The sequence below is a fragment of the Ursus arctos genome, unplaced genomic scaffold, assembly GCF_023065955.2.
Source record: "Ursus arctos isolate Adak ecotype North America unplaced genomic scaffold, UrsArc2.0 scaffold_2, whole genome shotgun sequence".
Classification (NCBI taxonomy): Eukaryota; Metazoa; Chordata; class Mammalia; order Carnivora; family Ursidae; genus Ursus; species Ursus arctos.
The window spans coordinates 17,272,893-17,286,174 of record NW_026622874.1 but is presented as its reverse complement, the minus strand read 5'-3'; the positions used below and the strand labels follow the sequence as shown (position 1 = coordinate 17,286,174).

General features: G+C 49.4%; 1 protein-coding gene across 2 annotated transcripts in view; it reads left to right on the top strand.

Annotated features, from left to right (window-relative positions):
* Positions 1 to 3,735, top strand: part of ASTN1 (astrotactin 1) — a 290,412-nt gene extending 286,677 nt beyond the window's left edge. For both annotated transcript variants that reach the window (XM_026509292.3, XM_044387798.2), the window contains exon 23: positions 3,466 to 3,735. In XM_026509292.3, coding sequence (XP_026365077.1) covers positions 3,466 to 3,703 — 238 coding nt within the window. In that variant the 3' untranslated portion in view covers positions 3,704 to 3,735. The remainder of the gene's footprint in view (positions 1 to 3,465) is intronic.
* Positions 3,736 to 13,282: the final 9,547 nt, after the last annotated feature.

Genomic DNA, 13,282 nt, shown 5'->3' with positions numbered 1-13,282 from the left:
TATTTTCAGCGAAACTGCACATCCTTATGAAAAGACAACGTGGTGGTGACTAAGACTCACCTTGACATCTATGTTGGCCAAAGTTAGGACAGTATAGTGTTTGCCAGCATCCCCCGGCCCTGAGGTTAACGGCTTTTCAATATCAGGACCCACTGCTTTTATGTTCTACGACACAGAGAGCACTCTTGGAAAGAGAGGGATTGGAAGAAGGTGTAGAGGGACCACCTTCCTTTTGCTTCATTGATCATGGCTACATGCTCTTGCTCTGAAAAAACAGATTTCGGTGGAAATACTGGAATTTTCAGATAGATTCAGTGGAAGAGGCTTACATGGAATGTTGGTGCCTATACGTCCTTGAATTATTTAGGAGTTTATAAAGAAAAAGGGGAGGGGGCACATGGACTATTTTTAGAAAGAAAAAAAAAGGAGAGCAGACGAAGACAATCAGTGCACTGGAATTCTCTGGCACTTACAGAATTCTTGCACTCCTGCCAACAGGCTGCTCGGAAGTACCACCCAAAAGTTGCCCCATCCGTCTGACCTCTGACTGAACTGGAGGGAGACCCAGTGTCAGGGTGCTTCTCGTGACCTGAAATTATAAAGTCTCCAGAAGACCACTGTTCAGGACATCCCTTCCTATTCTCTTACTTTTGAAAGGAGGAGGAAGTTTAAGATTATCTTCTGAAATGCAATGATTCCATGTGTAAGTTTAGGAAGAATCTCTGCATTCCATAGATTATTTCCTGCAGTTATTATAAAGGCGGATGGCCCTCGGGCAAACAGATGCCACGGCTATGGACCAGGACACAGAGGGAAATACATACGGGACTTTTCATTGGCTTTGTCTCAGTTTCAGGAGAAAGCAAACCCTGGGTTGGAATGTTAGATACTTATTAAGATATGTCCTTTCTGTTCCATACCTTATTACTCCTGCCCTCATAATTACTTATGCCTAATATTAGCTCCTCTTTCTTCTTCTCTCCCCAGCTCCCTTCCCCCCTACCTGGCTCTGCTCACTCCCTCCTCTCTGCTCCCCCCACTTTTCCTCCCTCCTTCTGACATTTATTGAGTGTATATATACAGTTCTTGGTTAGGGAACATAAATGTCACAATTTGAATAGCACTAACATTGCATATATCATCTTCATTTCCAAGGGCATTAGGATTGCTTTTAAAATTTCTCTCTTGTAACTCAAGAGTTGGAGGGAAATTGGTTAATAAAGAAAGTGAGCAGGGGCAGAAGTGTGGATCCTCCCCCGCCCCCGCAAAGTACGGCGTGCTGCTGACTTGACATTCTCTTCCCAGACTCTCCTCCCCGGAGACCCTTTCATGTGTGGTGCTGGGTTTTCAAGACTCTGCAGTAGAAAACGGTGTGTAATTTCATTAGCTTCTAGAAATCAAGTTTTCCTTCCCTGTGTCATGGATCTCAGGGAGAGCCGCGGGAAAGGAAAAGCCGTGAGGTGCATCCAGCCACTCCTGCGTCGGTCGTGCGCGTGAACAGAGGAGGCTCTGGGGGCTGCATGCTCCCCGTGAGCGGGCAGAGACCACCCCCTCAGTTCAGTGAAATGCATTCCCTTAGTGTTCATGGAGGCCCCCAGATCGACGCGAGGGTTGAAATCCTTTGAAAACAACATGGGCTGTGTCGCTGCTAAGGAAGAAGAAATCCACAGGCTCTGCGAGGATCAAGGGGAGACCCAAATTACTTATTATTGTTATTTTTCTAAGTGAGCTATGAAAGCAGCCACAAAATCTCCACGGGCTGCTCAAATCTGTTCTCTTCCTGCGTCCTTGTCTCGAGGCTGATGCACACGCTGCCCTCATTCTCCCTTCGCTCCCTCTCCCTCCACCTTCCAAGAACTTGTCAACAACTAATGACATGTAGTGGGATAAATTAAGAGGAAGGGCCACCAAAGTCCCGTTGATGACGACTTTTGGAAGCCTGCTTGGCCAAACCGCAGAGGCCAATAGGCGGAGGAGACACCCTCTGCATGGGATGCTACGTCGGTGGCTGGCGGAGTGTGTGTTTGACTTCCTCCGACCCACCAGTGAAGTGCGAGAACATACGACTGCCCTCCGATGCCCTCACTCAGTCTCCACCCCCGGCCTCCGCTGGGGAGTCTCCACACCTTTCCTCCAGCATCATCTCTGCCCCTCTCAGCACGTCCTCCCAGGAATGCGGTGAGGTCACCCCCTCGTGGAGTCCCGGCCAGACGGAAGGGGAGGAATGAAACGAATGTGCTTATTGTTCTTTGAAAGGTCATTCTCAACGGAGTGCAGAAACTTCCATTTTCTGGAAAGAATTGGTGATTGAATTAGAAAAGAGTTGGTTCTCACATGAGAAGGTAGCCGAGCAGCTGATAAATACTGCAAGGAATTGAGTTCATTGAGCTTTTCAGAACGGCATTTTACAGGAGCTCCTTCAAAGAAGAGAAACTTCGTGGGTCTCTGGGTACTTAGGGGCTTGAAGAACAGGAGGAACGCAGCTGAGTGAGGGATCGCTGCTCCGTCTCAGAGCCGGCGAGGTCTGGCAGCTGGCGGACAGCAGCCCCCGTCTCGGACGCTGGCACCGGGCACCGGGAGCACGATTGTGGCGACAGCATCCTTCTCCAGGCTGCACGCAGAGGCCATCGGGCTCTCGTGTTGGCCCGGAGGGATCGCTGCGCTCCAGCGTGTGCGAACTTGGGACAACCTCGTGCAGCTCCGCTCCTTTCTCTCCCCTGTGATCTGTGACAGCCCTCCTCCTCCCCCTCTCTGGATTGGGTCTCAGTGGCCGTGGCCTCCTGGCTTTCCAAGGGAGAAGGCAGAGTGGAGTCGGAGCTCACCTGAACACTAATAAGGTCACGAGCCTCTGAGAGTCTGCATTTCCCCCAGAAGGGCCCTGCGTCATTGTGCACGGAGGGCATTGTCATCTTCACCCTTATTTCACTGTCACTCCCTCCATCCGGGCATAATTAGTTACATTTGATACCCTCCAAAGTTCAGTATATCAGCTGTTTCTGCTTAGTTCTAAAATAGCCTTGAAAAGGGAAATATTCACTCAAACACATTATTTGTCATTTAATGATGGTAAATTGCTGGCTGTAGAGAAAATGGATTTGATTTGTCTTTCAAAACTGCCAACTCTATGATTTTAAAAGGGCATAAATTCCCACTAAAATAGTAGTTATTTTCTTTCCTTTATTTTTCCTTATGGCATTTTGTTTCTGTCTTTTGTTTTGATGCCTGTCCCAGTTTGCACAGCCAGAGTGTTCTTTCATCCGTCTATCCATCCATCTATCCATCCATCCGTTTGCTAGACAGATGTTTATGAAGACCCGCTGTTCTGAATGCCCATGATAGAACAGGAAGCAGGACACACCAGACTCTGCCCCCTGGGAGCTTTAAGTCTCACTCTAACAGTGCCTATTCGCCTTTCCCCGCCTTCTCTTCTTTCTAATCTGTGTATCCTCCATGCTCACTCCATAGGAAAGCTGGCCTCATCCTTTCCCAGCTGGGGGATCTCAGCAGTTGGTGCAATGGCCTCCTTCAGGAACCCAAGATAAGCTTGCGACGCGGCTCCCTTAAGTACCTGGGCTGCCGCTACAGCGAGATCAAGCCCTATGGACTTGACTGGTCAGAGCTCAGCCGGGACCTCAGGAAGACGTGCGAGGAGCAGACCCTGAGTGTCCTTTACAACGACTATGGGGACAGCAAAGACATCTAGCGCCATGATGCCAGATGGTGGCTCCCAAGAGGAAGCAGGAATTGAGGAGAGGAACATCTGGGTTGGTCTGTGGATTTTTAATATTTTTTAATGGAACATTAAAAGCTCTAAACCAGGGAGAGGCAATATCTGAACCAGGGAGAAACTGATCCTCGCTCCCTGTAGAACTTCTTCGGGATGGTGTTCTCCATCTGCATGTTGGGTAGACCTGCCAACCAGCGCCTCATGCAGTGCCACTTCTCTTTAGGGGATTACTTTGGGGTTTGTTTTACAGCTGATTTGTTTCATTTATGATTTTTTTTTTCCCCAAGAGGTTTATCGCAATGCTCGAGAGTTCTGCCATGCTTCCCATGAAAGGTCTATCAGGTTAAGGCATCCTGGGCTCACTGAGTCCCTGAGTCCATTGGGGACAGAAATGAGACCAGAAAGTCACCAGACTGGCCTCAGGCCCCAGCCACAAGCATTCCTCAGGAAGCATCTCACTCTGGGAGCCTAGGTCTGCTCACAGAGAAAGACGACATCGGGGAAATCGGGAGGGTGGGCTCTGTATAGGCCTCATGGTTCCCCCCAGGCCTTCCTATTGCTTGATTCACACCTCATAGGTGAACTGAGCTTCCAATATGGGTCCCAGCGGGCCTTCGGGATTTTTAGGTCCTCACCCATTTTAAGACAGGATTGGGATGAAATCTCCCTCTGGCGGATCTCTGCCTCCCCTCCAAACGGTATGAGATCTTTAAGAGGCAACAAAACACTACCTGTCAAGTGCACCTTCAAAACAGTCTCCCCGGGAGACTAGTTAGCAGTCCCATTCTAGAGAAGAAGTAGGGCTGATTATTCTGAAAACTCCAGGCGAACTTCCTCAGACCATCAATGTACAGCGTACCGCATGCCTGGATTCTCTTAGCGCCCACATCCCTTACCCTGGACAAGGCCTGCTCCGGCCTGGGGGCGCTGATACCTCCATGTCAGTGTTTCAGTGAACTCAAGCGATTACTGATCACAAAAAAATGAATGTCCATTTCTCCTTTGCTAAATTTGCTTAATTATTTTGCTAGTTTTGCAAATCCTTCCTCTGGTTGGCCACCCCCAGGAGAATGCCGCTGTTTTCACCTCCCATCTAGCTGTCAGGTTCTGTGTAGGCCAGCCTCCCGACCGCGAGCAGGGGCCCAGCCCTTGCTTCTGCCCCGCTACCCTACTGTCGCTGCCTTGTGGCCCAGCTAAGGGGAAGCCCCACCTTTCCACAAGAGCTTTGAGGGCCGTGTGGCCCAGCGATGGCCTTAGCTGTGCCCACACACCTCAGAAGCCTCAACACACACCTTCAGCCACCCTGCCTTTGACCAGGGCCCCTCATTTGGAAACACAAGAGAAAGGTCAGCAAAGAGACGCAGGATCTATATTGAACTATATTGATTTTTTTTTTAATAGTAAAGACAGATCACATTCATGAAGTGCTCACTGTGTCCCAGACGCTGCTCTGAGCACTTCACCTGTCCCTGAATCCTCACGACACCCCCCCCCACCTCCCCTCCCAGCCCCACTACCGAAGAAGAGCTATTCCCAGCCCCATTGCAGTGATGCGGAACCAGAGGCAGAGAGCGGTTAGGCAACTTGCCCCAAACTCCTCCTTGAGCACTGCCTGGGCCACGATGTGACTTCAGGCTGTGTGACTTCAGGCTGTCAGACTCCGGAGTCCTCTTTCACCCACAGTTCCAGGCCAGCTTGCCTGTGGCATGCAGCTGTCCCATCTGTAAGCTCCACTGGGACCAGCCCGACAGCGCTCCCCGTGCCACACCCACCTGGGACAGATGTGCCCATGGGGCACCTTAGCCTCTGCAGAGGGAGCACCCCGAGGGCCCGCCAGGTCTGTGGCATGAGCCCTCCCTTGGGGCCTGGGAGTGGAGCCTGAGGGGAAACTGCAGGCCACCTCACTCCCCTCCCCACATTTTTCCATAAAAAGCCGGAAAGCTCTGTCTGGTGTTCTGTAATGTACTTGCCTCAGAAATGCCTCCACTTCCAGATTGAAGGCTAGCAGAAGCCTTGGCCGTCCCACCCATGGTCAGGGCAGGGCCTCGGGTAAAACGCCTAACGGGACATCGCTGACCGTCCCCAGAGAGGACGATGCCACAGGCACCCGGAGGCCAGCCAGCGGCCAAGGCCGAGGGAAGAGCTATCTTTGCTGCCACCACTGTCTTGCCCCCCGTGTTCAAGTCTGCCCACAAAATGGGCTCGATGCAGCGTCGTGGGAGCCCAGGGCCGCACTGCCCTCCTGCCCCGCCGCGGGGGAGACCGGAGCCAACGGGCTGCAGAGGGAGGCTGGGGAGTGGCATCAGCGTCACCCTTCTCCATCCCCTCCTTCTGTTTTATTAAAATAAAGGAGGGTCATTCTTCCCCCAAGCCGCTCCAACTTTTCATCTATTTTATCGTTTTCTTCTCCGATCCCACCTTTCCTCCTTCGTCCCTTCCTTCTCCATGACTCCCTTCCTCCTCCAGTATCCCCTTGTGTCCTTCTGGTGGCATGTGTGCTTGCACGCACACACATTACACACACGCACTATGTATACATTACACACACCTGCATTATACACAAAACGCACACAACGTTGTTCACATGCGGGGCACACATTATATATGCATACACTATATACACACACACATTACACGGACTGTACACACGTACACTATACACGCACAACACATACATTACACTCACACATGTACACATACATTACACACATGACACACCCACATTATGCGCCTACATTACACACACGTCACACACACTGTAACACACCCTACGTGTGCATACATTACACATACGTGCTCTGTCCACATGCATCACACACACAGTGCACACACAGCCTCTATGCCTGAGTCCCGTCTACTTTCAGGTGAAAAGTAAGGCCAATATGAACCGGGCAGGAGACGGTCTTTCGAGTTCCCCTGATGAGTAACTGCAGGATTTGGCCCTGGGAAGACACCGTCGATCACACCCTGATGACATTTCCCAAAGCTTGCCTGGAGGGACCCACCCTGGCTAGAAAGGGGGACAATAGTGGACCAGTATTAAACCTCAAATTTCCAAGCTGCCAAACAGGTCTAGGGAGTCACTTGTACCCACCACACGCCCCCAGCTTTGGGCTCCCCACGAGACCATGGTGTTTCCTCTTGAATGTATGTGACCCCCGGAATAGCATTAGACCTTTAACTGAGAGTGTGACCATTTTCCACAGAGTTTGGTCCATTTGTTATTTTTAGTTAAGCACACTTCTTGATATTCAAATGTTCTATTAAAAAACCTGAGTGTGAAAAAACCCCAGTTGACTACTATAGAAAGAAGAACAGATAGGATGTGACCAGCTTCGGATGTAACAGTATTGTTTCAAAGAGAATTATTGTACGATTATAAAAACATGGAATAATCAACTAAATAATAAACAAAGCTGTGCGTAAGTGTCAGGTGTGTGGATGTTACCTTGTGTCTTTCGAGAATCAGAGGGATCTGGTGGCACCCATTGGGAAACCATCCCCGTGTTCAATGTTCTACCTCAGATGCCACATAGACAGGCTTTATAGCCTGTCATCCTGACTAAAAAAAACACTTCAACACCTCACAGCAAATTGTACTCACGTTGTTACGTGGTAGCGGTTTTCACTTCTCCGCCACCTTCCGGATGATTCGCCGATGGAATTTGTTCACTGCGCATGTGCTGTATTTCGCGCGATGCGCGGTGCCGAGGGAATGCGGCGAGTAAGACGGCTTTGTTCTTCCTTGCGAAACCTGGCATTATATGGGGAAAGGGAGACACTGAGCCCGCCATTACCAGGGTGAAGAGAACCATGGCAGAGAAGTGTGGGATGATGGGAGGCACCAACATTTCTCTTTGGGCATCAAAGGCAGTTGTTGCAAAAGGCCCTCCCCGACACTTTCCTGTCTTGCGCTCTGTGGAGGCATTTGGGATGGGCTGGCTCTTAGGAAATGCTGCCTGCTGGGCAGCCCCAGCACTCAATCACTTTTTTTCTCTCTGCCATGTAACTTTGAGTAGATGTTCTCTCTGCTGCCCCCAAACCATGTGATTCCCTTTGTCCTCCAAAACCCAAGATGGCGCCTGCGCACTCAGTAGGCCTTCTTGCAAAGCAATGATGAGAGTGCCTTTCCCCACGCAAGCAGGAACCAGGCAAGGGTGTTTTAAAAGGTGACCACAGATCCTTTGAAACCCTTCCCCTCTAGAATTGTGTTCTACTTCCTCTCCCCTTGAATCTAGGGAGGTTGGTGACTGTTTTAAGTAAGAAATGATGATGGAAGTGACACTGTGTGACTTCCCAGGCTGAGTCAAAAAGGCGTTGGGGCCTCTGCCTCCTTCTCTGGAACTCTGGCTCGCAGAGGTCTGAGCCATCACGTAAGAAATCTGAGGCCACCATGCTGGAGAGGTCATGTGGAAGCACCGTGGTCCCCAGTTCCAGCCGAGCCAGCCTTCTAGACATTCCTGCTGAGGCATGTGACTGAAGCTGGCTTGGACCCTCGCGATCCGTCTGTCCGCCAGCTGCATACCACCCAGCAACTTCTATCAATGTCACATGGGAGAGAAGAATCACCCTGCCAAGCCTTGCCTGAATCCCTGACCCCAGAATTATGCAACAGGATAAAACAGTTATTGTTTTAAGCCACTAAGGGGGTCTGCTAAATAAAGGGGATCTGATAGGGAGCCAAAAAAATCTATTCCAACTACCCAGTGACCGAGCATGGAGATTGCCCTGCCCGAGGCGTGAACTCACCACGAAAAGGAGAGAAAAATGTATGCAGGCTGGGACTACATATGCGTAACATGCCTCTCGCCAGTGAGGTGAGTCTGTGCCCCAATAGAGGGGAGCAAAAAGAAGGGTGGCCACTTCATCCCAATACATCTGAGCAGGTGAACCTCAGGAACCTCCCCGGAAATTCTGTTTGAGTTGCTGGGGCAGGGGGGGGGGGGGGCGATAGTTCCAGGGCCAGCCAAAGAAAGAGAAGGGAAAAGACAATTTGGAATAAAGAAGACATATTGGAAGGAAAGGGTTTCTTCCAATGACTTTGTTTTTCTGTCCCTTTGCGTTTGGAACTTCCCGGATGTGATATGCACACCCCACGCTTAATGTGTGGCAGGCACTTGTGCTAAACCCTTCACTGCATAATATTCATCAGTCTTGTGAAATTAATACCCTTCAGTGGGAGGAAGCAGTCCCAGAGCCCTGATATCACTTGTTCAAGGTCACAGCTAAGTGGAACGACAGGCATTTCCACCAAAGGCATCTGACTCTAACCACCCCACAGCATGCCCACCCACCCACCCGCCCCCGCCACTACTTTGTTCCTCCCTGAGTTTCCTAGAAAGGGAAAAGCTCCTCCCGTTGAGATTGTTACAGATCACTGGCCTGTTACTCTGTCTCACGCAACGGGAGAGAACGTGGCTGAATGCTGGGTCCGTGCACACTTACCACTACCACTAAGAAAACAACTCCGAGCACATAGCTTGTTTTCACAAGCCAAGCACATTGTTTCTTTTTGTTTATTTGTTCTTGGCTTGGTTTTTTTGTCTGTCACATGAGTGTCACGCAGACCTCAAAAACTGTGACTCTCGCTCTGTATGCTTAGGGTAGCCCTGTATTGCGCTTTAGGGGTACTCTGGCTGGTCCTCTGTGTTCTGCATGCGTCCAACACTTGAGGCAGAACTTGGGGAACAAAAGCCTCTTGCCCTTCAGGGCAGCCTGGATTGACTCACTGATTCATACCAGCCTGGATTTTGACAGCCTGCCTCCAACCCTGTTCCCATCATCAGTGCCGAGCTGCTTGTCATTTAGGCTGCACCAATGAATGAGCAGTTTAGTGTCAAAGGAAACCTCAGCGTTCTATAGAATAGCTGATAATTTCTCTAGAAACATGGGGCTCCAGGACTCGTCTCATGTTTGCACTTTTCCAAAGTGAGAAAAAAAAAGTACTCCTTGTTCTGGGACTTGCATTGTATGCTCTAATTGGATGGATTCCCATAAGAATGGACAGGTTTGACACGACGTTTCTTCACCACAAGTGCCCTTGGTTGGAGTTTATGAATGTGCCTGTTCACACAGGGCTATGAATCAGTGTAACAGATCCCTTACCACTTTCCCGGTAGGAGAACCTCAGCCATGTTCCGTGCTCAGTAATTAGGAGCAGCTTCTTCTGTTTGGAAGGGTTCAGATGTCAAGTGACCGTGAGGCTCTTGCCGCCCGACGGATCACGCAGCGCTCTGAGACCTCCCCACTTAGAGATGAAACCACCTCACACATGTCCTGGTGATGTCCAGGACCTAAGTGTCCAAGAGTCAGACTAGATTGGCCATGCCTTAACTGCATTTGTCCCAGTGACTATTGAGTATGACATGGTAACGATGCCTACACTCCTCGAAAGCCGACTGCCTCTTTGTCCTCAGATCCATTCTCCAAACTTTGGAGGCTGCCCCTGCACAGTGTCACATAGAGTTGACTCTTGTAACTATATTTCCCAGACTCCCTGGTCAACAGGCTTCCGGGCCAGGGGGTAATGGAGGCACTTAGGGAAGAAGACTGGAGGACGGAAGAGGGAGCAAGCCAGGGTGGTTCTCCCTCTCGGGTTTGGACAGTGTCTCTAGCATCTCCTTCATGAGTCCAGCGGCCTATCATGTCTCAGACCTCCTCCAGCAAAGGGCCACCACGCTTCAGCTCCTTCAGGGGACTCTGCCTCCCGAGCTTCAACAACACGACCTCATCTCCTCAAAGTAAGAGCTGCTTCCTGCTGCTGCTCATTTTGGGGCCGCCCCACAGTTCTCTAGATGCCTTCTCTGTTATTCCAAAACCTTTCTCATTTGAATTTCCTCCATTGAATTACCTAAAATGTGTGCTGCTTTCCTGGCTGCGTCTTAACTAATACACTCTTCCAATTACAAATTGCATAACATTTGGTACAGGAATTTTGTAACTTTTGGGGGTTGAATGATCTGGAAGATGAAATTTGGATGCTGAAAGGAAAGAAATTTTATGAACTCTAAGATTGATTACAGGGTCAGAAAATAGGTTTCTACTCGAGTGCTAGATTTGGTCAAGCCACAGATAGTGGCTGCCTGTGATTTGAAAAGGATTCTGAGGATGGAGCTGTATCTGGTGAGAAAGACTGGTGATGATCAATGCCTGATGGGGGAATGGAAATGGTGAACAGCAAGGTGTGTGCCATGCCTTTGTTCTCCCTAATTGTAGGAACAGAACAGGCACAGAATACCTGAAATCAGAACTATCTAGGAAAATTTATTATGCTTACATCATACATGTATTTATGATATATGTATATATGAAAATTATGATACATCCACAAGTGAATACAGGTTCATTGTGCATTGATAATGGAAATAGTGTGACAACAGAAAACACATTTCTGAGACTTTCTGGCCCCTAATCAATTTCATAGCATTTCATTTACCTTTTCTGAACTGTCATTTTCATTTCTAAATCTGCATTTTAAGACAGTCCTAATGATGTTAATATGGCATCTTAAGTGGCGTAAAACAAAGGATTTCAAAGTCTTCATCTGTTTCTGCCACTTGAGCAGTGTTATCAGTTAGGATCCAGTTAGGATTTCAACAGAGAGAATTTAATATAGGGAATTTTTTAAAAACATATCGGAGGATCAGAAAAGCAAAAAATATTTGAAACTCCAAGATAACACAGAGCTCTTAATAAGAACCGTAGGAAGCGGCCCTTACTCTTGGGCTAGAAGAACAAAGTGGGGGAAGTTGGTTTAATGAAAATTGGATGCCCTCGAGCAGGAGAGGCTATTTGCCCGGTGCTGGAACTTCCGGGTGGGAGCTAGTGGGGCTAGTTCCTCAAGCATGCAGAGATAATGGAGACTGGAACCAGGGGCTGTTGCCATGGTGAAAAGCCATTGGTAGGATGGCACAGACACAGACAGCAAGCAGACAGGAAGGACCCAGTCCCTTCTCCCACTGCCTTCCTTCCAGTCTCCTCTGCTGCCCCTCTGTGGACAAAACCTAACATGGAATTGAAGGACAAAAAGGAAGCAATGTTTGCAGCCTTCTAACAGCGGCATTACAAAGCAGAATGCAAACAGGTGGGTTTGAGCTGAGACACGATAGCTTAACAGCTGCACAGGCAGCGTGAGACTTGAACAAGATAGGGTTTTTGAAAGCACTTAGCGCGATGCCTGGAACTCACCTAGTAAGCAGCAACAGTGATGCTCCCTGGCCCTCGTCAGTGCTCCTTAGACCCAAAATGGAGCCAACTTTGTCCCTGATATTAGCGTTTCCCGGTAGCTTTCTCTTGACAACATCGACAACTTAGAGAGGCAAGAATACATATTCCAAGTTCGTATTATGCACTCTTTTTTAGGTGACAAAGATCCTTTCATATATTTGAAATGGAACTTCCTCTAAGGTTTTATCATCTTATGTGAGATTTCTAATGTTGCTAAAGATGCCATTGTGTTTGACAGCAGGTAACATGTATGCATCGCTTATTATGTGCCAGGCTGAGCACCTTGACATGGCTTCTCTTGTCTAATTCCCCCAAACAAGCAGCCCCACGCACGGATCCTGCTACTGTCTACAAGGAACAGATGAGGAAACTCTGAGGTGTTGAGTAACTTGCCCAAGGCCACACAGCAGGTAAGTATGGGAGCCACAGTGATGTTTTTTACCACTCTGCAGTGCTGCCAGGTGGCCCACTGGAGTCACCTTCCCTCAGCCCTGGAACTTGGAACCTATCTTAGGTCACCAACTGAACTAGCAGCAAAATTTAACTGAATGAGGGTTTTTCTGTTTGTTGTTTTGTTTTGCCAATGACGGGGAGCAGTGTCTCTTGCATCCAGCAAGACTGACAAACCAGACACAGCACTATTTACACGTCCCATCTGGCTGCTTGGCTCTGATCGTCAGCACAGGGTCGGTCCCCGCCATGGAGAAGCTGTGACTGTGGTGCGGGGCCTGTGCACTTTCAAGGCCCCTTGTGACATGGGTTTGTTGGCATTCGTGGAAATGGAACTCCTCCCATCCTGAGCTCGCTGGGTTTTGATCGAACTGGTGTGAGGTATAAGCCTCACCCCCATTCTCTAGCCTGGTGGTGTTCTCACACAGGCCATTCAGCTGGTCAGATGTCTAGACAGTTACAGAACAGAAGCATTCTACCACAGCCTACATCTCCACCATGGCCATCCCGGACTGAAAAGATCATTCTGATGTCCTTTAGACCTCTGGACCTTCCAAGCAGTCTCACTCTTGGGTATCAGATGGGGAGGATGTTTTGATCCTCACCCTGTAGGCTCTATGTGTCTTGGCAACAGGGGTGGGATGTGAGGAGGCCACCATAGAGGCGTTGATGATGGAGCTGAGTTAGGAGGGGGGAACATAAAGGGAGGGCATTTGGTTGCCATGGCAACACCAGCAAACACTCAGAAGAGAGGGTGTGGTCCAGGATTTAACAAAGTGCCATTGGGTTTGAGCAGCAAGTGGAATGTCTGAGGGTAGCTGCATTCCTCCCCACAGAGCCTGGGGCCGGGCCACCAGCAAGGACTGCCTGTACCTCTCA